Genomic DNA, 23098 nt, shown 5'->3' on the forward strand with positions numbered 1-23098 from the left:
GAGAGGAGAATCATCCTTCTGTTATTGCTAGATTTCCCTCAAAGATCACAGCAACACAGAAGGAACAAGATAAAGCTGGTCGCCTGTGTGTGCCAATGTTTCACTTAACCAAATCTAAAGGCCACTGCCATCTTTGCGAATAAGCCAGGACTCAGAGATCATCACACTTCCAGGAACATTCTGGGAATGGGGTGGGTGAAGGGTTAAAGAAGTTCAAATTAGTAGTTGATAGTTGGTCATGGGGACGGGGAACGCAGCATAGGGAATGCAGGTAGCATCAGTATGATGGCTAGGTAGAGGGCTAGGGGAGGGAGGGAGCAAATGGGGGGATCGTTTTATGAACTATATAGATGTCTAACCAATGTACTGAATACTTGAAACTAATTTAAATAAATAAAATGTTTTAAATGAAAAAAGGGGCTCATTTCCTCAATTTTGAGAATTGTTTCATAGATTGAGCCAGAGTGATCCAACATGGATGAAAGATTTCTCTTCCAGAGGTTAACTGAGTCAGAGGCCAACGCTGTCTGTAGAGTCAGGCTGTTGGATAGAACCCCAAATATTTGAAGTGGAAATGCAAGGATGAATAGAAAGAAGTCTGTCCTATTTTTTGTCTACCTATCAGTATGGGAACAAATCGATAATCTCAGGCTCATGTCTCCAACATCCCATTGTGTCAGAGACCATCGTTAATGCAGTGCCTGGCAGAGAGGCTCAGAACTGGACATGCTCCTTCCCACTCAGCCCTCTCAAGCCCAGAGAATCTTGGCTGGCAGTGTGGAGGAAGGGAAGGGAGGAAGGGAGGAAGAGAGGACACGGCCCCACCCACCATGTCATTCCTGAGTTTTGATTAAAGGGGAAAATATTGCCTCTGTAATTCTCGATTTCAAGATCCAAATGTATTTTGACTTTTTAGAAGAAAGAAGGCCTCAGGTTTTATGGGAATGATCCTACTCAGAACTTCTGCCTCAAAACCTAAAGCTGCTTCCCGGTAGTTGAATGCACAGCAAGTGCAGTTAACAAAGTGACATTGCTATGACTGTGAGTTACACAACAGCATGATATCAGCCTTCTGATGGGAGCTGGGCTGTTGAGCAATGCCACTTGGAAGAGAGAGGTCACACACAGAAACCTGTCCAACAGTTCTAAGAATTTTATATCTTTAAAAATATTCAATATATTTCTTTATGTTTTGGGACTAGGGCTTTCCAAATCCCTGATTAATATGATTTTTTTCCCCAGAAATCTTCCCTGAATCTCAGGTCAAGCAATGAATTTCCAATTGACAAGCTAAGATCATTTAAAAATATCCCACAGTGAGACCAGGATAGGGCATTTAAAGTGGGGGAGACATTTCATCGAAGGGTCCCTGCTCATTGTATCTGCCCTCCCTTCCTAATTACTTCTACCATGGCCTCTTCCTTAATGCTGAGTCTGGGATAGCTGAAATCAAGAACATCCATGAAGCAAGGGTAGACTTAGGTAAGATTTTCCATCCTCTCATCCTAGCAGGTGGGAGACATGCATTCAAGTGCATTCCATCAAGCCTAGTACTGGGCTGAGGCACCCTGCTGCTTCATCCACAAACCCTCATCCCAGGATAAACCTAGCAGACAGCTTGGATGGGAAGCTGATGTTTCTCTCCCTGGCCCTAGGAAGAGATGAATCATGAATATGAGCAGGGGCCAAGGAGTTGGCTAAGCAGACCTAAAGAATTGGGATCCTTCTAGATAATGCCCCCTCTAGAAGGAATGGAAAATGGCTGCATATCTGACAAATGCTCAGTAGCAACAGCCCCTGGGATGTGATCCTCCCTCTACTTGATCTTTCCCTTCTGTCATTATGCTCACTTCTAACATGTGTTTGCTAAGGATCCACATGTACGCAGTTATTTGGTAAAGAATCTCCTTCGTGAAAAGGAGAATTTTGTAATAGGGCATGGTGTGCCACTCAAGGAGAGAGTCTTGCCCCTTTTGAATTCCTGACACACAATTTTTCTACTTAAAGAAAGGTGTGTGTGTGTTTTCTAATTTAAAAGGTTAGGAGCGATGCCGAGGAGCTGATGATGTATGAACAAAAGACTAAAAACTGAATTCTAAACTTAAATGTCTTCATTTACGGGGAATCAGAGAAAACACCTCAGGGAAGAAAAGGTATCAAATCTATTAGCATGTAACAATATTTTGTCAGGAGTTTTTCCCTCACTTTTGTTCATCTACAGACTTTCAGCTCGCATTAATCTTCTAATCAAAAGGGAACAAATCTATTTATAATTGACATAAATGATAGTCCTATTTATAGTTCTCTTCGGCGTTCCATGTTTCTCTGTGGGAGATTTTCCCTGAAACAAAAGCCTACTTTTTGAAGCAGTTGTGTTCCAGGGACAGTCTTGATCATTTCTGTTGCCCAAGAGAGGTATTTAATTAACTTCTTATCCCTTGCTAGGATATGGAAAGCACTGACCAATAATACAGACACTCCTATTTTTGCCTTATAATTTCAGTCCACAAGAAGCATACATGACCCAAAAATGAATGGCAGGCCCCAATCTTCACAGGAAGATGCACAAATGCCATCTTGGCAAGAATACCACTTGCAGTTTCAGAATGTACCCTGCCTCAGTACTCCTTCAATGTGAACAATGCCTCATATTATCTCTAGAAACTTGTAGCTGACCTTGACTCCCTGAGAATTTTGTGATGACTCCATAGGTATTATCTCACCTGATACTCAGAAAAACCGCTTTTGTGAGGCAGGGCAGGGCTGATTGTACCCATTTTACAAGCAACAGAATTGCCCAAAGGCACTCAGTTTATAACCCACAAAGCCAAGAGTCCTTAGGGTGCTCAGGTCTCCTCACCTCATTTTCAGAGGCCTTTCTGATACCTAACATTGTCTCTTTGCTAACAAAATAAATATTATTCAAATATACTCAATCCAACTCACTGTTGAGTATTTGTTTAATTTGGAAAAATCTCTGTTTTGAGGCATCCTTGTGCTAAAAGAAAAGGTACCCATGATACCCACGTTCTCTGCATCAGATCCCATCTGGACTGGGGGGTACACAGCATCAGGTGGGAGGGGAATCGTATGACTCCAGGCAGGATTTGGATGTGAAATCAAACTTGAGTTGGAAGGACTGGCCTGGCAACTTCTCAAAAGGAGAGATCCTTTCATGAGCTTTCCATCAACTCAAAGTCAAAGCAACCTGTTCACACAGTATTTCTGGCCTCTCTCAGGTGGCAGAGTACATCTCTACCTCTACCTCATCAAGGACTCAGGCAGAGAGAAGGTGCATGAAGGTGACAAATCCCACCTCAGTTTTAAACTTCAATGGAAACCTCACAAGGCTGTGTTTAGGGAGGGAAGAATGAAAATTCTTGGTATTTATTCGGAAATTTAGTAAAGATGTTTTGAGATCTGTCATGTCTAAGAGGAATAGAAAAAAATGTCATTTTTATATAGTATTACTTATTTTAATGCTGTCAGTTCCCTTTGATGATAATTTCTGCTTATGTATAAAGGTCACATTCCTAACCAGGCAGGCTTTGATGTCATGCTTTGTGAGCACTAGGTACGTGCCTATTAACACTAGTTAGTTATCCCCACTGGCTTTCTTACCTCGGCTTTCTCTTGATTTCTAGAACTATCTTGGGTACATGATAGTCCACAAACCATTGCTGAATTGAATTGCATTTTAGAAGAGTGACTTTCTTCTTTTTAGCCCATATTTTACAACTGGTCAGTTTGGTCAAAATCCATTAAGTTAAACACATTTCTGGAACCACTGAATTTGGACTCTATAACCTTGCAACTTGTTGACAGCCCTTCTGCCAGGGCAAACAAGGGTGAGAGCTCCTTTCTGGGCATTCAGTACCTTTAGAAATGGACACTTTTGAATGTAGCGTGCAGAGCTCTTTCTGTTTCATTTTTTCCAAGGTATTGGCACTCTACCTGGCACTGGCTCAATTCGCTATTTCAGTGGGGCCCCAGGAGTGGGGTTTCTCCTGTAATTCTGACACCAGTTGAGCATACTAAAGGGTTTGCCGATGCTCCTTGTGAGACATGCAAGAGCGACTTAATCTGAAGATCACAGCCACCTTCCAAGAAAAAGGATCATGTTCTGTTTACCTAAATTCCCTCAATAGTTTCCTTTAGATACAGCATTTCTCACTCCCTACTTGAAAATGCCTAAAGTCCGACTCAGCCATGTCTGCATTTCACATGAGTTACATTAAATTGTTACGGGCACACAAAGAAAAGTAGCTAACGATTAATTTTATGCAAACATTGACTGCACTACAGGGAATATGTGGGATCGAACAAGATTAATACAGTGGTCCTCATCTTTGAGGACGTTATAGTCAACCAGATGGTATAAAGAATGAGCACTCACCCAAAATCACAATATAAAATAGATTATAAGTGTTGCAAGAATGACAAGATGGCTATTCAGAGGAAAGAAAGTTGACATCTGGTAGAAGATTTTACAGAGGAGGTGACATTTGGGAGAGGAACAGAAAGAAAGTCCGGGAAAATAAAACATGTGGTAGTAATTCATCTACGCTGGCTGTCAGAATACGTAGGGGACATTTATAAACTCAAATGTCCATCAGAACCAAGCATATCATATAAAAGAGTCAAATGGGCCGGAGTAAGGTAATAGAGAGTGGTGGGGATTTTGGTAACGCAGAAAACATGTTCCAGTCTAGAGGGGAGAGTCATTTAGTAAATACTGACAGATAATTCAAAATTTTATAAAAGCACGGTATTTGCCAAACGAGATACTTCTGGAGATTGGATATGATTTACAGAGTGCCAGTTTGTGAGCTTTGCTGTGTGGATGAAACATTAGGGAATACAATTGGAGAGTTAGATAGAGGCTTTATATAAAATGCCTTATTGTCAAATTGGGAAGTTTGGATTCAATTTACTTAGCCATGGATGGTCACTGAAAGTTGTTTAGAAAAAGGATAAAGTGATTAGAACTGTGCTTTAGAAAGATTAATCTCATGGGTGGGATGGCTGGTGTCAAGCAACATTGGATGCAGAGCAATCACTGAGGAGGCTGTTGCAATAGTTTTGGTGAGTGATGAGGAGGTCCTAATTAGTGATGGGAATGGAAGGAGGGACACATGTGTAATCTTCTAGTGAATTGGTAACAGCTGTTCTGGATCTTGGTGCAAAACAACCTACAGTGCTATAACTCGCTTTGTCTGAAGAGTTGGGTTTGATGGTCTCCACTGTCCTAAACACTCCGAGCGATTGTGTAACTTTTCCTGCTTAACCAGGTCACTGGCCAAAAACTCCACTTGCTCTTGAAGAAATATGCCTTTGATGATCTCTAAATTATTGTCTGTTTGGTTTTTCAGAGTTGGGTTCTTCCTTCTCTAGGAGGACTTGATGTCTTTTAAATCTACCTGCGCTATACACTTGTTATGTTTGAGAAGAGCTATGAAATTCTTTAAAGATAAATTTTGTGTCTTAGTCATATGAAACAGCAGTAGCTAGACTAGTGCTTAGGTGATAGTACAAAGGCAATAAATGAGTGTTAAACTGAATAAAAGAGAAAGGTGTATGGTTAATATCAAAGAGATCTCACAATCTGGGGAAGCGGTACCATGGATCAATCTATGCTAAGGCCAGATGGGTATATAGATGAATAAAGTAAGCCTGTAAGACACTGTGGTGAGCTGGAGGAGAATGTACGTTGCCCAAAAGGCTCCAGACAATAGCTACCGCTCAGGAATGCTGGCCGGCAAAGCTAAATCGCCCAATTTTTGAAGAGAAGCTATATGTAAATTTTTGTTTTTATTTAAAATCTTTTGATTTTTATAATTCCAAAATTAAAAATACGTTGAGTGGACCAAACAAAACATGTTTGTGAGCCAGATTCAGGAGTGGGAGTAGGTTACGGCACCATTTTGTGACATTTGCTCTGGAGAATTAACTCCATGAGGCTAGGGACCATGCTTTACTTCTCCCTTTCTTCTTGAGTGTTTTGCTCACTGGAGGCACTCAATGAATGGTGTGAACTGGAATAATATAAGGGAGAAATATTTCTATCTGACTCAAACTTGGGGTTGTATGGTTTATATTTAATGAGTCCTTACACACCATTAAGAAACGTCTCGGAAGGCATAGCTTCATCCTCCCTTGGGTATTGCTTAGCATAGCACAGAGCAGGTGCCTACCTGATGATGCTATAATTAAACTGGTTAGTGCTACAATTTTACTTCCATACATTTCGCTAAAGCACTGAGCAAAAGTAATAAAAGAAGAATGCTAATAAAGAAACATAAAATAATCTACATATTCAGTTAGAGTTCTTAAAGGATTTTAGAGATTCCCATGAAACAACGGTATAGCTCTGAGAAAGGTCTTAGAAATTGTCTAGTCAACATTCTCTCAATGGGTAGAGTGCCAACAAGTCAAGAATATTGTTATATAAAAATGCTGTGGATTAACTCTAAACAAATTCTATATATAATTGTGAGCTAGGTCCAGTATCATCTTATCTTAACATCGAATATAATCAGAAGGTAGCAGGTATATAAAGTTTTTTTAAAAATGTATGTGAAAACTATATGAGTTATTTTTTTCCCCTGGAAAATTATGAAAAGAGACCACAATGATCCCACTTCAGAAGTGAGATGTCTTGATTCATCTTAATATCACTGTTCCAATGGAAACAGGTTTTGAGGCCCATGGGACTAATCACCAAATTCATCAAGTTATTTAGTGGCTCAGCATTGGGCAAATCCAAGGTTCCCCAACTCCCCAGTTCAAAGCCCTTCCTTTTTTCCAGTGTCATACAAGGAACAGGAGTTACAAACTGACCCTCTGTCACTTTTACCTGTCCTGCTGTGGTATAATGTCTTTCTGAAGCCACATCCTTTAGATGACTAGAACTTTATTAATAGACGCAGGCTGGGGACTGTGTCGAGTTCCTAAACGGGGCTAGTGAAGGCTTTCATCTGGGGAGTCTCTTTGAAAAACTGTTTTAAAGTTTACCCTTCACCTTTCAATAGATGACAAAAACACACTTTTCTTAGGTGAAAGCCATTTATCTTAAATCCCAATAGCAACTCTAATGGAACCAATCAATTCAGAGTCATAAGAAATAATATTAGAACCCGGCTGAGCATGACAAAGGATGCAATTTGATATGAGTACAACACACATTTGTCCACTCAATGTAATTAGAAAAAAAAAAAAATTTTAAAGGACTCTTATTTGGCTGTTTTTTAAAAATGTAACTATTGAAAAAGAAACTGGCAAGACCTTAAGGACTGGATCTCAGTTCCTGGCCCCAGTGATGGGCTTGGAAAGTGCAGCCGCAGCAATTAGGAGTTCCAGTTTCCAGTTCACAGAAGGTCAGGCCATGGGGTTATCCTTGGAGCTGTTCTGTATTGCCTCTGAGGAAAGGCTCCACCACTTTGGGGAATGGGGACTTGATACAGTTGAGTCAGTACATATATATATGTGGTTAATGACCACATGCATGTTCGGCCCCAATAACCTTTTTCAAATCTTCAGTGAAAGTTCAGCCTTGATATTTTTATTCTCTCCCTTAACTCATAGAGTCACCAATCAACATGTGCTTGTTATTTCCTATAAATCCTTAGAGCAGGGCATCTCAAACCTTAATGTGCAGACAAATAGCCTAGGTGTCTGGTTAAAATGCAGATCTTGTTTTTAATCAATCCAGAGTAGGACTCCCTAGTTCTGCATTTTTAACAAGCTCTCAAGTTGCTTTGAGGAGCAAACCTTTGGATTCGTCTTTACGTACCAAACTATACTTTTACTATATGACATTGGTATGTGCCCCTGAGAACGTTTGTGAATCAAACCAAATTTTCCCATTACAAACAAGAGATTGCTTTTTATTGCCTCAAAACACTTCAATAAAACCTAGTTTCTTCTAAGAGATAGACTTCTCTGTTCTTTATTATGGTTGCTGATTTTTATTGGATGGGGCATTTATATTGATTAAAAATCATTATATTGATTTTTATTAAAATCATTTATATCGATTGAAACCAATCACCACAGAATAAGTTTAAGACACTAAGTGATCAGTACCTACTTCAGAACCAGCCAGAAGTAAGTCCTGGATTTTTAGTTTATACTTCATGGTGTTTTTGTGCAATATTGCTGAACCCTCGTCTGGCTCCTCTGGTAAGGATTTCCATAATTGCATGCAAAGCACTAGTAATCTACAGAAATGCCAGCCAGATTATGGCATTAATACCTTTTACAAATCTTATGATTCATATGACTGAGGGCGTGAAAGGATGTCCATTGTATGAGTACCATTGATCTCCTCAGGATCTGTTCCCAAATATCTGTCCCATAGTGGGAGATGAGAATCAGCTGAAAAGAAGAAATCTTTGGAAAGCCAAAAACATCTCTACGTCAAATTGAGAGAGTGGAATTATAAGATGAATGCAATTAGCTGGCAGTCACGTCTATGCTGAAAATATAATCATCCCTGTAATAAGGAACATTTGCTGTGCTTGACAAACTCAGTGAAATAGCTGGATCCATAGGAAGGAACATGCTGAAAATGGTTTCAATATGATCCTGTTTTTTCACTCAATACCCATTGATTGAGGGTGTCCAGCCAAAAACAATGAGAAAATGAGCCAACAATAGTCTTACCCTTTGACCATATTATATATAGTTGCAGCTGTAATGTGTTATATGTTTCAGGGATAACAAAGCATCCATATGGAACAAATATTTGGCAGTATGGCAGCTGATGAAACCAGGAAAAATTAGACAAATTATCAATCGCTTACTCCCAAATTACCCAAAAAAGAAATTAGATCCATTTTCAGTAGCTTTGCTTTCAAATTTCTTCATTCTATGAGTCACCACTACCTTCTGCCAAACTAAATATGTCTATGAACGGCTGGAAACTTTAATGGAAAGAAATATAAAACTCAAAATACGTAGGAAAATTAAGCTTCTTCATGGAAGACCTTCATGGAAGACTAGCAGCAAGTCAGGAATATGTAGAGACAAATAATGCATCGACAATACCTTTTGTTTGGGGTAGCTTCTGAGTCAACACGCAATACGAAAATGCATAAACTCATTAACCAGCTGACATGGCTTCAAATTAAAATTATCTCAAAAAATTAGCTCATTACTTTTTTTTTTAAGCTTCCAATCCATCAAACTACTAAAGGCTATGAAGATCCATAGTCCTACAGTCAAGTTGATTAGATTTGGACTTGATGATGTGATTCAATGGGTGGCAGAAATTGGAAAAAAGTTTTTATGAATGGTTAAGTGCTTGAGCTTTCAAAGACTATTCTGATGCGTTACACCAGAAGAACATGTCACAGCAGTTCATTCTTAGTTTATGGACCGTGGTTGCTGGTGCTACCTTCATGTGAGTTTTAAGGTTATGTTTAAAGTGTTCTGCTGTGCAAGAGTTCTAGGCTGAGAAAGAGGTGATTGTATTGCAATCCTGGCTTTCCCAGCAGCATGCTTTGTGAGACCTCATGCACATCATGTTTTTTCTGGACATTGCCTTCCTCATCTGGGAAGTGAGAGCACTAGACCAGATTGCTCTATATGATTCTTTCTAGCTCTCCAATTCTTTAATTATGCTTTGGCAAATAGAAAGAGAGCAATACTTGCAGCGTTCTCTGAAGGCTGGTGCTCCAGCCGTTATACCTGCTTTAGGGCTAATTTGTCAGGGTTGTACCATTTGCTGCGTGCCTTCCCTTGACTACTCTGATCCTTTCAGTGTGAATATCTCAGATTAAATAAGATAGAGAAATTGCATGGAGGTTCTGTTTTCATAGCCATTTCTATAGGTGGAATCTATTTACGAGGCCTCTTATGGTAGGTAGCCCTTGAAAACTCTGTGTTGACTAAAAAGAGCTTACCGTTGAGCTTGAAGATGTTTCACTGGGGCAACAGTGGAGGGGTCCCAGTAGATGATACCTCAAATAGACTTTTTTCATCTATACCTTCAATCTCAGATCCACAATGGTGGGAGTAGCAAATGGAAAGTCATGGGGTATATTCTGGGGACTGGTAGAAGAAAATAGCTTTTGGAATGAGTTTTTCAACATCAAGTTAAGAAGTTTTATTAAATGCCCACCACTGGATGCTATAAAGGACAAAAAAAAATTTTTAACTTAGTCTCTTTTTCTGAAAGTGCTCAAAATAGAGAGGTTGAAAATTCACAACAGCAGTAACCAGCATTTGATTTTGTGGTTCAAAAGTGTCTTTACTGTGTCAAATGTTATGTCTCTGAAAACTGTTGGGTGTGAAGCCTCTGGGATAGAACCACATGGTCACTAGTCCACATGGTGATAAAACTCACAATTTGATTACATCAAAGTCATGCTTAAACAAGAAAAGTTCAGTTCCCCTAAGTCAGGCTGTGATAAGGAAGCAGTTTGGATGGGCAGCCTAAGAGTGCAAACTTTTCTGATTAGTGAGTACAGTCCTTCTGCTGAATGCTGCTTTTTCGAGGTTAAGCAGAAATCACCAATAGTTGACTTGAGAGAATAGAAATCTTTTGCCTACATGTGTGATACCTCAGTGACTACCTAACCACCTCATGAAGACAAACTCTTTATGCAAGCTCACTCAGTGTGGAAAAGTGATAGGCTCCAACTTCTTTCTCCTTCCTTCAATGAAGAAATAAGCAGTAATAATTGAGTGAGCATTCTGAAGATCCATTAATTAACTCTCAGGTAGTCTAAATGCAAGGTGATTCATGAATAGGAGATACCAACATGCTTTTTCTTTTTCATTAAGAAGGCTGAAAAGATATACTATCAAATTAACTTTTTTAGATTGTAATCATTGCAGAATCATTGAACCAATGGGTCAATGTCATTAATAGTTGAAGTCAAACCACCAAACTAGTAAGTATTTGATTCAATCCATTAATAGTGACATATTTGAATGGCGCTTTCAGTTTCCAAAGCTCTTCTATAATTGAGCCTGAAAACAACTCTAAAGTGTAATATTTTTACTCCCATTTTATTATCCAGGAATATAAGACCCAAGGATATTAAGTGACTTCTCCAAGGTCATAGAGCGGTTAAGCAGAGGAGCTGGGTGAGACCCAAACATAGAACTTCTTCTTCTTCCTTTTTTAAAAAATTAATTAATTTTTTATGGTGACATTGTTTAATGAAATCCAATAAGTTTCAGCTCTACACTTTAACAGTAAGGCATATATTATGTTTACACTGTGTGTTCATCTTCCATAGTTAGATTTCTTTCTGTCACCACATATTTGGCTCCCTTTACCTCCTCTATGTCCCCCCTCCCTCCCTCACCCCCTACCCTCTGGTAACCACTAGTCTATTGTCCACGACCATGAGTCTCTGCCAAACATGGAACTTCTGATTCCCAAAGTAATACTTCATTGATCTCCCTTTCTGCTTTCTGATGGGGCTGTTTATGAGCAATAAAATGACTGTCATCATACTCAGATAGGAAAGACATAAGAAGGGAGGAGAAAAATTGTGGCCACTACCTCTGAGTCAGGCTTTTTCATTTGCAAAGAGTCGAGAGATTATTTATTATAAGACCAAGAAGGGACTGGCCACAAACATTGAGGTCACAAAGATAACCAGCTTCTTTTTCATTTGCTCCAGGTGGTCACAATCAAACTTCTAAGCACACAGTGTTGCTCTACACCATTTCTGCCTCCCTTTACTGCTGTTACCAATGCATGTGAGTTCCAAAGCTATAAGACAAAAGAGAGGGCCTATAAACATCTTTTACATAACCTGTAGGAAGAGCTTTTTATCTTCAGGAAAAAAGCTTTCAAAACTACAACACTCTTCTCATCGTTTATTCAGGAAAATGGCCCACAGCTTCCTGATTAACCAGCGACTGATAATTAGTTTTTTGTGTTACTGTCACTCATGGCTTCCCATATCTCTAGTCTATTCTCTTTGGAGACTTCTCCAGTCCAGTAACTCTTGATGAGGGGTGATTTTTTTTCCTCCTCTCCGTCAGAGAAAAGTTGACAATGTCTGGAGGCATTTTTCGATCATTTGGACTGGGAGGAGGGGCCTACTGGCACCTATAAGATAGAAGCCAGGCATGGTGCTAAACAGTCCACACTGCACAAGACAGCCCCCCACCCCCAGCAAAAATGATCTGCCCTTAAATGTCAATAGTGCTGAGGTTGAGAAACTTGCCAATGGCACTGTTGTGGGAAGTGAGTGGGAGAGTAAAAAAATGGATTGCAAAGGGGCTGGGGCTGGGGGTAGGGAGGAAGGGGAGGTGAGGGGGCTGAAATCTACAGTGTCCTCAAATCATTTTAATCTATAATTCTAACTCTTGGTGCTCCTTTCCCCAGTTTCGTAGATAATCAAGAGTTGGCTGAATATGGGTTGGCTCAGTGCAGGCTTTCTTAATCACTCCCCTCTGATGAAAGACCCATTTCATCAGGGTAAATAGCACAGAGGTGGTGCCATCTTCCCAGCAATATTCACAGAACCGACTCTGACTAACACATTTTGAAAGTTTAAGAAGACCCCTCCAACAGCCTCTTTAGTACCTCGTAAAGATCACAGATGAAAGAAGAAAGTCTGAAGAGATTCATAGGGTATTTGCTTGGAAGTCTGCAAAAAAATCAGGTGTAAATTTCTTTTGGCTTGGGGCTGTCAGAGAAATCTCCAGAAAAAAAAAGCTGGTCCAACAACTCGTCAGACTGTTTCAGATTTTCCAGGAGCACAACTTTGCTAAGTCATTCCAAAGCAGTTTTACCCAAGTTGACATTGGAGAGAGTGACCAAAGAGTCAGAATAATATAATATACAATAATAGTCTAAATTATGACCTTAAGTGGACTTGGAATGCTCAAATCACATCTGAAGGCTTTGGGCATTGTATAAGAAACAGACAGGGAATCACTTCAGTTTGTGCAGATTCCTACAGCAAGGGAACAAAAATGTTAACTTAAGTTTCAGATGAGTTTATTAAAATGAGAGAGCCACCAAGACCTGTATTCATTTGGGTGAGCTTGACTGGAGGCCTCTCCTGGTCATTTTACCTTACCAGGTAACTTTGACACAGGCCTGTTCATTCTGCTAAAGGAAGAATACTGAACTGAAATCAGAAAACAATCAACAATATCTCTTTCTACCTTTGTCACTAGTTAGCCGTGTGACCTTGGATATGTCACTTCTTGATGAGTTCTGCTCTTTTCTTTGATTAGATTATTTTTCAAGGGCTTCTAAGTTTGTAGCAGTTTTCAATTTTACTCCCTTTGAACAATGAGGTAGCTTTGAGTGGGAGATACTAGAGAGATGTATACTTAATCAATAGTCAGGTGCTCGGGTGTCCTCTCAGGGTCTTTGCCATGCATTTATTTATTTATTTATTTATTTATTTTGGTATGGGACGTAAACAATTTTTAATTTCAAAGACTGTATGATCTCTGCTTGTTGCGTGATTTCCCTTTGTGTCTGTGCTGCTGCTGATCAAATATTGCAAAGCCATTAATTACCTTCAGTCAAATGCACAGGGCCACGTGCAGAAGTCTGGCCAATTGCATAAAGCAATATGCCAGATGTAAAGTAAGTGAAGGGTTTTTCTTGGTATTTAAGGTTCAGCAAAAAAGTAAGAGGGCAGCCATGCCAAGAATGAAAAGCTAGAGCTTGCCAAGTGCTTCTTTAAGTGGCTTTAGCCAATGTGAGACTAAACAATGCATTAAATAGGCATACAGCTTACTTCAGTTAAGGAACTGCATGTCAAATAACAGCTCTTTGCTATGTTTTAAACATGATCTCGCATATAGATAGAGACAAACAAAATGCTGTGTTGTCATCTCCTTCGTCTAACAGCTAATAAGGCCAGGGGGTTTGAACTTTCCAGGCAACCAAAAGTAATGCTTTGTGATGTAAGAGTCTTTTGGTGTTTCACGGAGAGGTGTAGGATGGAACTCTGCCAGGGCAGCAGCTCAGTGAAAAACGATTTTTTGCCACCATGGTTGTCAAAGACGTCTGGCTGCAAAAAAGAGCAAAAGCTTTGTAGTGTGTTGTTGAGAACAATGAGAAATCTCCTTGGGAGCGATCTTGTGCCTGTTTTTAGTGTGTCTGATTCTTTGATCTGGGCTGAGAAATCAGAAAGAAGGCTGCTAGAGGGATGAGGTGGGGTCTTAACAGAGTCTCTGAGGAATGCTGGTGTGATACGTGATGTCTGGACAAGGTATATGGAGAACCAGAGAATCTGAAGAATACTCAAACTCTCTGTTAGGTCCAAAATGTCTAGCCTCCTAGCCCCCGGAGATACAAGACATTCTAATACCAATGGTCTTCGAACAACTGGATGAGTGATATCTCCACAGTAGAAGAAGCCTTGCATCCAAACCCCTGGCTGCTCCCACCACTCCTTTCATGGTCAAACTGGGGAAGTCTCTTTCTGCCTGGTACACTATCTAGGTTATGGTACCTAGTGACCCCCTCTCCTTTAACCCGTCTCATAACACCTGAAAAAAGATCCTTGTCCAAATAAAGAGCCCTTCTTCAGTAAATCTTTGAGAAAAATCAACAGAACTAACAGCTGCAAGATAGGAAAACTTGAGGTTTGCTGACAGAGTAAGAAGAAAACTCTAAGTTGGCTGGGGAGGTGCTCCCCCAGGTGAACCGTAGTATCCTGTTGGAGCAGGGGGGTCCAAGAATCCAGTCTGTGAAGGCTCTCAAAAAACAGTGGCCTCTCATCAAAGATTTTTCTTGTGTACCCTGAGGAAATTCTATTAGTATTTCTTAAAATTTTCTAGAAGGTGACATCACATGGATATCTCTCTCATGCCTCCGTTCAAAGAAGTGTTCAAAAAATGGAGTCACCTAGGGGTTTCTGCTCCTTATTTCTTAGAAGAGGACTGGGCTTTTGGAAGCATCTTCCTGCGCTACAACGGTTCAGGCCTCTAAGCAATGTGAAGGGCCAGATGAAGATGCTTCCTTTGTCCAATGAAACAATAATTCCTGCCTTCCAAGACTGGAGTAAAGACAAGGTGAGAGAGCTGATACAAGTAGATTTTGAAAAAGTAAATATACTAGTCAAACATAAGACATTCTTCTTGTTAGCGACCCTACTATATAACTATTACTACTAACAACAGGTTTTATAAGCTGCCCCTAAGGAGAGAAAATGAGTCTATAATAAATTGGCTGTTCAGATACCTCAACCTTTGCAATAAACTCTGAAACTAATCCCAGAAGAGAATAAATAAGTATAATAGCTAACATGTGTATTATGCTTACCATGTGCCAGGCAGTATTCTAAGTTAATATGTTCTAATATTTTTAACTCATGTAATCCTAACACCAGTTCTATGAGGCAGGTTCCATTTTAAAGATGAGGAATTGGAGAACAAAGAGGTCAAGTAACTTGTTCAAGGTCATCCCCTCCCCTGCCGTCCCCCTCCCCCGCCACACACACAAAGTAAGTTACAGAACTGGGATTCAAACCCTGGATTCTTAGCAATGCAGGATATGTTCTTGGTTCTTGGTCTTGAACCCTTCACTCTCCTGCTTCTTATAATTCTTTATCACAGAGGAGATGGCCTTGAAAGCATTAAAATGTCAGAAAAATACAAATTATTTTCTAATTTTGCATAGAAATCATCACTTTCTTAGTGGTCCCTTGGTCTTCTTGGATGTATTTAAAGAATAGTAGCTAGTACTTGGGGTCGATATAAATGCTCATTATTTATCTTTAAGACTATCTATGGTCTATTCCTTAGTGGTGCTAATGAGGTCAGGTCCATAAGGTCAAACCCCACATGTGCCATTTAGTTTCAAAGAGAAAAGCTTTTCTACAGCCAGTGACTGTATCTCTAACTTTGACCAGGTTTCATACAAATGCATGGCTGGTGGTCTAAGAGGTACCAAGCCAAAAAATGCCAATGGTGCAGTTCGAATCCAGCCCTACTCAAAGCAATGCCAATAATAGTGGGTTATTATCTCTGAATGCCCCAAATTGTACAGTCTCTTCTTTAATTGGAAATGCAGTATTAGAAAAGGCTTTTGGTCAAGATTTAAAAAGCTATACATTCTTATTTGTCCCCTTTAATAAAGGATAGCTAAAAACTGACCTACTCACTTGTCCTCATGTCCAACATAGTAAAGATGAAAACTGTCAGTTGGTCTTTTTTAGCAAAAAAATTAAAAAATGGCAATCTGTTTTCATGAGGCGTCTGCTCCTTTGGCCAAATGACATATGCATATTTCATCATGATAGGCTTCAACCCAACTTAAAACAAAACAAAGAAACTGGCTCCTCTTTCTTTAAGTAAGCATAATCTCCTATCTTTGGGAGCTGACAGAAACTATGTAAAGAAGATAAAGAGATTAAGTTTTTTGGTCACTACTTAAATCCAAGGTTCTCCTTTCTTGAATAGCACCAAGTCCTGTCAGCTACAACCTACACTGTGAGTCTGTTAAAGTTAGAAGAGGTCATTTACTTTAACAAAATCTCCTTGTTTTATAGACAAGAACATTTCAGTCCAGGAAGTTTAAATGTTTGCCAAAGTCATATAGCTAATGAATGACAGGTCTGGGAGCAGTTTTCTGAGCACTATATTTCAAATGAAAGAAGCTTGAATTAATAATAATAACCTAGATCTAGGAAGGTTGTTTCAATCAATAACAATGAAATTCATTGCAAAGTTTCACTTAAACTCTACAAACAGTATGTTTTAACACACAAAGAATGCCATTTGTTTATTCAGACCTGTTCTTAATAACTATGCATTGGAAGTATGTTTTATAAAAGCTATAAATCTAGAATAGCCAAAAGGGTATCCAACTTTCTTTTCTAACTGATTTACTTCTCCTTTTTCCCAGACCGCCGAGGTAAGCATATACAATTTATTTAAGGGATTGTTTATAGACTCTTAAAACTAAAAAGGACCCCAGAAACTTGCTTTTCTTTGGTTGCTTTTAATTGAAACCATCCAAGATGGCTGGTTGTCCGTCAATATTTTACGTATCTCCAAGGAAAGAAATTCCACCAGCCCTTGAGGCGCATATTAAAATGGTTAATGGCTGTCAAAAATTATATCAATAGCAAGCTTACTTCTCCTATTTCACTTGAAGCTCTTTTCCTCTTGCAGTCTTACACAAAACGAGGTTAAAACAAGCCACCCTTTGTGAAGGCCCCATCAATCTAGAAAGATAATAGCTAACACTTTCCCAATGTTCATCTCTATGATGCCACCATTTTTCTCAAAGGACAGTGAGCACATAAGACTGGTTGATACGCTCTCTTACTATAATGCATAGGAAAGAATCAGTAATTAGATCTTCATTGGAACTTCCATTTCATAAAATATCTGGGGAAGCTGCATTAATTATGGAGGGAGTGTTTCACTTTTGCTGGAATGATGCTCACAAAACAGATATCTAGAAGGTTGCTTCTATTGTGCTCTCGTGGAATTTTGGCTTATAGAGAAAGAAATCTGAGTTCATTTACAACACTGGGTCAATCTATAAATAATAAGCATAATAGATAATTTTATTCAATTTAACATTCTGGCCCAACAAAAAAGATAGATATCTAGGCAATTTTCTTTTAGATGTTTGAATTTCAAACTAAGATCAGAAAATGCCTTTCACTATTAAAAAAAAAAAAATCCATACTTCAAAATGGATTTCAAGCAGCTTAAAATAAAAGGCCCGGCCACAGTAAAACTTTGAAAATAAGAGTGAAAATAATAATAAGAGTCAAATGACAGGGGTTAGAGGTGGAAAAGGCTCTTTTCTTCTAATAAGTATTTCAAAAGCTGTAAATGCTTAGAGCTGACTTCTCCACACACAGTAAATCTCTGAGGGAAAAGAGGAAACTCAATAAAATTTGTTGACAACAGTTAATGCTTGTAAGAATAATTGGCTCAGACACAAAACAGACCATTGGTGTTTTGTTAAATTTGTTAGTTATATTCAGTTAAACAAACAAACAAACAAATATTTTTATCAAATAGCTTGGTAAATATGAGGTGAGAAGAATTGCCCAAAGTAGTTGACAAACTTAATTCTTGATGGGTCTGAAGACTAAGAATGGAAACTAGTAATTCCATTTTATTCCACTAGATTCAATTTAATTTAATTCTATCAGTCAAACAATCAAATATGAACCACTATTATAGCAGCCAGGCATTGAGCTAGGTATTGAGATTTAATGGTGAATAAATATGGCACTTGGCATCAAGGAGCCCACTGAGAGGGTAGATCCTGGCTAGGTGATTTCAAAAGTGGGACAAAAAAATTCAGGAAAAGCATAAAGACTATATAAGTACTATTATCTACTCTTCTGTGATTATTTTTCTCTTATGACACTTGACAACACTAATGTGCATTTTTTTTACCTCCTAATTAGCAACTAGACTGTCAGTTCCTTGAAGACAAAGTCAATCTCTCATTCATTTCTAGGTATCTCATTGATGACTAGTATAGTATCGTACACGTAGCAAATGTTCCATCAGTGTTTTGAATTAAAATATCTTAAGGGGCTAACTTCTCTTGGACAAAAACGACTGTACAGTTGACTAGCAAGTTAACAAGAATACTTTTGTGCATGAGGGTCTATGTCAGGAAAGAATTACGTAAGTCATGGAATTCTGTAAGACAAAACTTATGAAACATAAACTCTCAATGACAATATTGACAGTAATAATACACAATTTATAAAACCCCTTCTTATTCAAAGTCATATTCTAAACATCAAGAGTTGCCATATATAACTATGCCCTTTTCAATTTAAAAGCATTTGGTTAAATTTGATTACTGCAGTAACAGAATAAAATAATCCTTTCAGTGCCTTGAAGTTGGTTTCCATCATAGTTGTCCGATACTCTCAAGTGTCATTGTGAACATATATATGTATTGTATGGTTACTTGGGACCAAATCATTCTTTCCATTCTCTCTTTTACCATCTAAGGCAAATATCTATCTTGGCATGGAAGGATCCAGTTTTCATGTACTATGCATGAAAATCCTGAAGCATATTTTGTTGAACAAGAAAAGTCAAACTGGCATATAACAGAAGACACTGTGGGTTTGACAATCGCCTAGTGAACTGGATCACAGGAAATTGCACAAATGGATTATCAAGGCAAAAAAATATCCTCTTGGGCATAATAAATGAGAACTTATTCATTTCTTAAATGTGGATCAGTAGCAGCACAGTAAAGAATAATGACAACCCATTGTTAACTGATGTTGATGTGACACATTTGCCTTTCACAGGATATTTTAAAGGTAAAACAAGTCTGCTATTTGAAAAGAACCTGCCCGATGAACTCATTCAGCTGCACTGCTACTGAGAACTGGATAGAATTGCCTTATTGCCAGAAAAATGCATGAATTCACTCAATTAAAGCATTGGCTGGAAACAGTGGGAATTTGCCCATTCAGATAGTAGAAAGCATGTCTCGTTCTCTGTCACTAGTCGTTTAAAGGCTATTTGTTGCCAAATCTATGATGAGTACAGATCATCAGTTCCCTTTTCAGCCTTTTCCTTCCTATCCCCCCTACCCATCTCAGATTGCTATACATAGACCCCTGCCCCAGTCACTCACACACACACACACACACACACACACACACACACACACCACCTTCCCTGGGAAGAAGATGAGAGAGACTTGAAGTGTGTGAGTCATCACAGAAGCTATTCAAAACTTAGTGGGTAACTGAGGTAAGCTGTCTACACTTGAGTGATATGAACCTCTAAGAATGATTCATGCTCACTGAGGACCTGAGCGTCAGTTTCCTGGAACTCTCTAAAATTCCAAAGAATTATACAGAATGAGCATCTGGCTTTAAGTCTTTCGCTGTTCTGTAATATACAATGAGAGAGATGCCTCTGAGGTAGATTCTTTAAGTGATGAGTTCTCTCAGGCAGCACTGACTTTTGTTTGTGTTTATTATTTGCAAGCCTTGACTTGGCTGTCTACTTTTATTGACTGTCGATTTTTTAATCACCTGAGACCTCCTTGTGGAATAAGTAACCCCACACTTGTCAAAAACCCTTTTCCAGATGGAGATATTACTGGAAAGCCATAGAAAAGGGCTACGTCAAAGAAAGGCAATAACAAAAAATCAAGGTCAGTTTGTACAGAGGGCAAATTAATACGACATTTCTGATTGCATTTAAGCTAGAGCCTGTGTATTTGCAAATGTGCCATTGAGGGAAGTTCACCTCTGTCTATTTCTGGGGATTTCTTATTGCATGGAGACATCTGGGATGTGGCCCCTTAATATTTTTTCTGAGTCTACCTTACTATTTTACTCCAAATTACCTATCACTTCAAAGAAGCCTACATGCTTCTTTGTGTTTATATGTGCACCCAAGGGTTTTGAGAACAACAAACCTCAATTCCCCAGGGTCATTTTGTCCCACCCTTGTGGAATAGTGAGGGTAGAGCATAATAGTTGCTGGAAAGCTTGGCAGGAAGTAGTTAAAAGACAAACTGCTAAGGAGGAAAATTCCATCCTAAATCTACAAAACCTGTCACAGCCCCACTGAAACACTAGTCTTACTTTAAGGTGAGGAATCTCAGAGGCTGAGGATGGCTGCCAGCCACGGGCAGTTGTTCAGTTATTCACATACTCCCTGTGGTTGTAAATCCACAGAGCAGTGAGAGGGAGGGCTACTTACTGAAATAAAAGCCCCTGTCTCCACACACGAACTGAAGAGCGTCCACCAGCTCAGCCCCGCAGAGTGTCTCCGGTCCAGCCGTGGCGGAGCTGGTGAAGGTGAGCAAGCACAAGGCCAGGTAGAAGAGATGCGAGGAGGACATGATGTGCATCTTCACCTGCCGAAGAAACAGAAGGAGGTCATGTTGCCTTCTTGGTCCTTGCAAGGGAAGTGGGGGTGGGGCACAGGTGCATTTACCCCCAGCATTCATCACCGTCATGAATCAGTACCGCCCTGCACAGAAGTACAGCAGCATGTACAAGAGACCACAGGGTGGTGTGGACAGAGCGTGTCTTGGCATAAAACGCCATGTGTTTAATCCTCTTGGAGAAGTCTTCCCTGAAGCCCTTCTTTATGAGCTCCTGTTACAATTCAATGAGATAAAATACCTTGAAACATTTACTATGTATGTGAAAGATGCTATTATTGCAGTGGGATCCCACACCACTCAGAGTTCCTGGCGAACCTTTTGAATTATCAAAGGTTAAATTGTGCTCAGTCCAGATTGGTGCCAAATATGCTTTATTAATTGAAATTCTCTAGATTGGCCATCCACAGATGGCATATGCATTCATTATTGACCAGAATATTAAATTAACCAGAACATCATCTCCCGGCTACTGATTAAAGATAATTTACTGTGGCTAAAAAAGGACTTGTGAAAATACTGTATATCGTTATAGGATTTTTCTTTTTCTTTTTCTTTTTTTTTTTTCTTAATGTTGGGGGGGTTGGGGAGAGAGAGAGAGAGAGAGAGAGAGAGAGAAGTATAGGGCAGAGAAGAAAATGGGAAGGGAAGAAAAGAGAAGAGAAGAGAGACAAAGACACAGATTTCTCATCTGGGGGATATCAGCAGTTAACACAACCACAAGTAGAAGTAAAAAATAAGAAACAGGAAAAATGTGAGGATTTAGGAATGAAATTGGCTCATGCTAAGTAGACCTTATTCTTCTTGCATTCTAAAGCCCTTTGTGTCGAGCTCAATATCAAATCAACACATGTGTAGAGAGTGGCTTCCATGAACAGAGCTCAAAATCTACAACCCCCCTCTCCCTTTTTTTTTTAAGTCATAGGAATTCTGACTTCATCTCTTGGAGGGGCTTATGTGTCACTGTATCAATTTTATAGCGAAATATACCAAGGGACCCCCGGTTGGCTTGACTTAGCCAATGACAGACAGCCAAACGGCAGCCCTGCCAGAAGCAGGATTCCTGTGGCTCACATCTCCATCCTCACTCTAAGTAGTAGAAACAAGGCTAAGGTGATCCTTAAGTTTTTCCATATTGCTACGTGTGATACAAAAAGATGTGATTTCTTCCAGAAAGGCTCCCAAAGTGAGTAGCTTCACCTTTCTTAGATGCATCTACTTTCAGCAACATTGGAAGAATCACTGACAGGAGGTTAAAACGGGGCACCCTATCAAAAGGGTCATGGAGTTATGCTAGAAGCTATCATCATAAAAATAGCCTTTTTTTTCCCCCCCAGCCTCCCAGGAGTGGCAGTTTCGTTCAACCCATCACTTTTGGAGAAACAGACTCAGTCATTTATTTTCTACCACCCTCCTTTCTCTTCATGAACTCACAAACTGATGGCTCTACATCAGTGGCAAAGTTTGTTCCCTCATTTTAATTAAGATTTCCATTTTTGTGGCCAGACGTTCGGCTTAGCAATTGGAAAAAAACAAAAAACAAAAAAACCAACAAACTCTAACCCCCTGACTCTCATTAACACAACGTAAATATTTAGTTAATGCTTATAAAACAGTGGACCATGAAAAGCACCCTCTATTTGCAAATCATCATAAGTAACAGACATAAAATAGAAGAGGAGGTGAAAGCATAAGGGAACATTTCTTCTATTTTCTTAATAGGACCCTATTGGAGCCCTATAGAAACTCTCCAACCCATGTAGCCAAAACCACCAAGACTGCTAGAAACCAGTTATCATCCAATCCTCATTTTTCTTAGTTATAAAATAATTGGTGGGGGGTTTCCTCTTCAGTATTTCCAGTGGAAACTTCAACGAATCCAACCCAACTAGACTTCACTGCTCTTTTCAAAGGAGCAAACTCGTAATCGCTCTTACAGAACATACTCCAAACTCTGGCAACAGGCCAGATCCAGAATGCATGCTGTGCTATCAATCCTATTTCTCCACTCCTCCCTTCCTTGTCGAGTTTATAGTAATGCTGAAGGCCAAGCACCTGCAATTGTAAATGCCTTCAAGTTTTGCAGTTCTCATGAAATCCAGGGGAAAAGGCACTCAACTTAGAACCTTAGTGAACTGAGAACTTCATTAGATGTCAAAATCATATTTCTAATAGTTATTTCCAGGGTAACACATCTAAGCCCAGCAACACATATACATCTCTAGCATTTAAGAACTTAAGATTTATTTTTTA

General features: G+C 39.3%; 1 protein-coding gene across 4 annotated transcripts in view; it reads right to left on the reverse strand.

The window, feature by feature from the left end:
* The window catches only part of IGF1 (insulin like growth factor 1), a 70720-nt gene that overhangs the window by 44852 nt on the left and 2770 nt on the right, over positions 1-23098 (reverse strand). For all 4 annotated transcript variants that reach the window (XM_011386841.2, XM_011386847.1, XM_023527301.1 and 1 more), the window contains exon 2: positions 20659-20815. In XM_011386841.2, the coding sequence (XP_011385143.1) occupies positions 20659-20815 (157 nt within the window). The remainder of the gene's footprint in view (positions 1-20658; positions 20816-23098) is intronic.

Source organism: Pteropus vampyrus, unplaced genomic scaffold (assembly GCF_000151845.1).
Source record: "Pteropus vampyrus isolate Shadow unplaced genomic scaffold, Pvam_2.0 Scaffold16, whole genome shotgun sequence".
Taxonomy (NCBI): domain Eukaryota; kingdom Metazoa; phylum Chordata; class Mammalia; order Chiroptera; family Pteropodidae; genus Pteropus; species Pteropus vampyrus.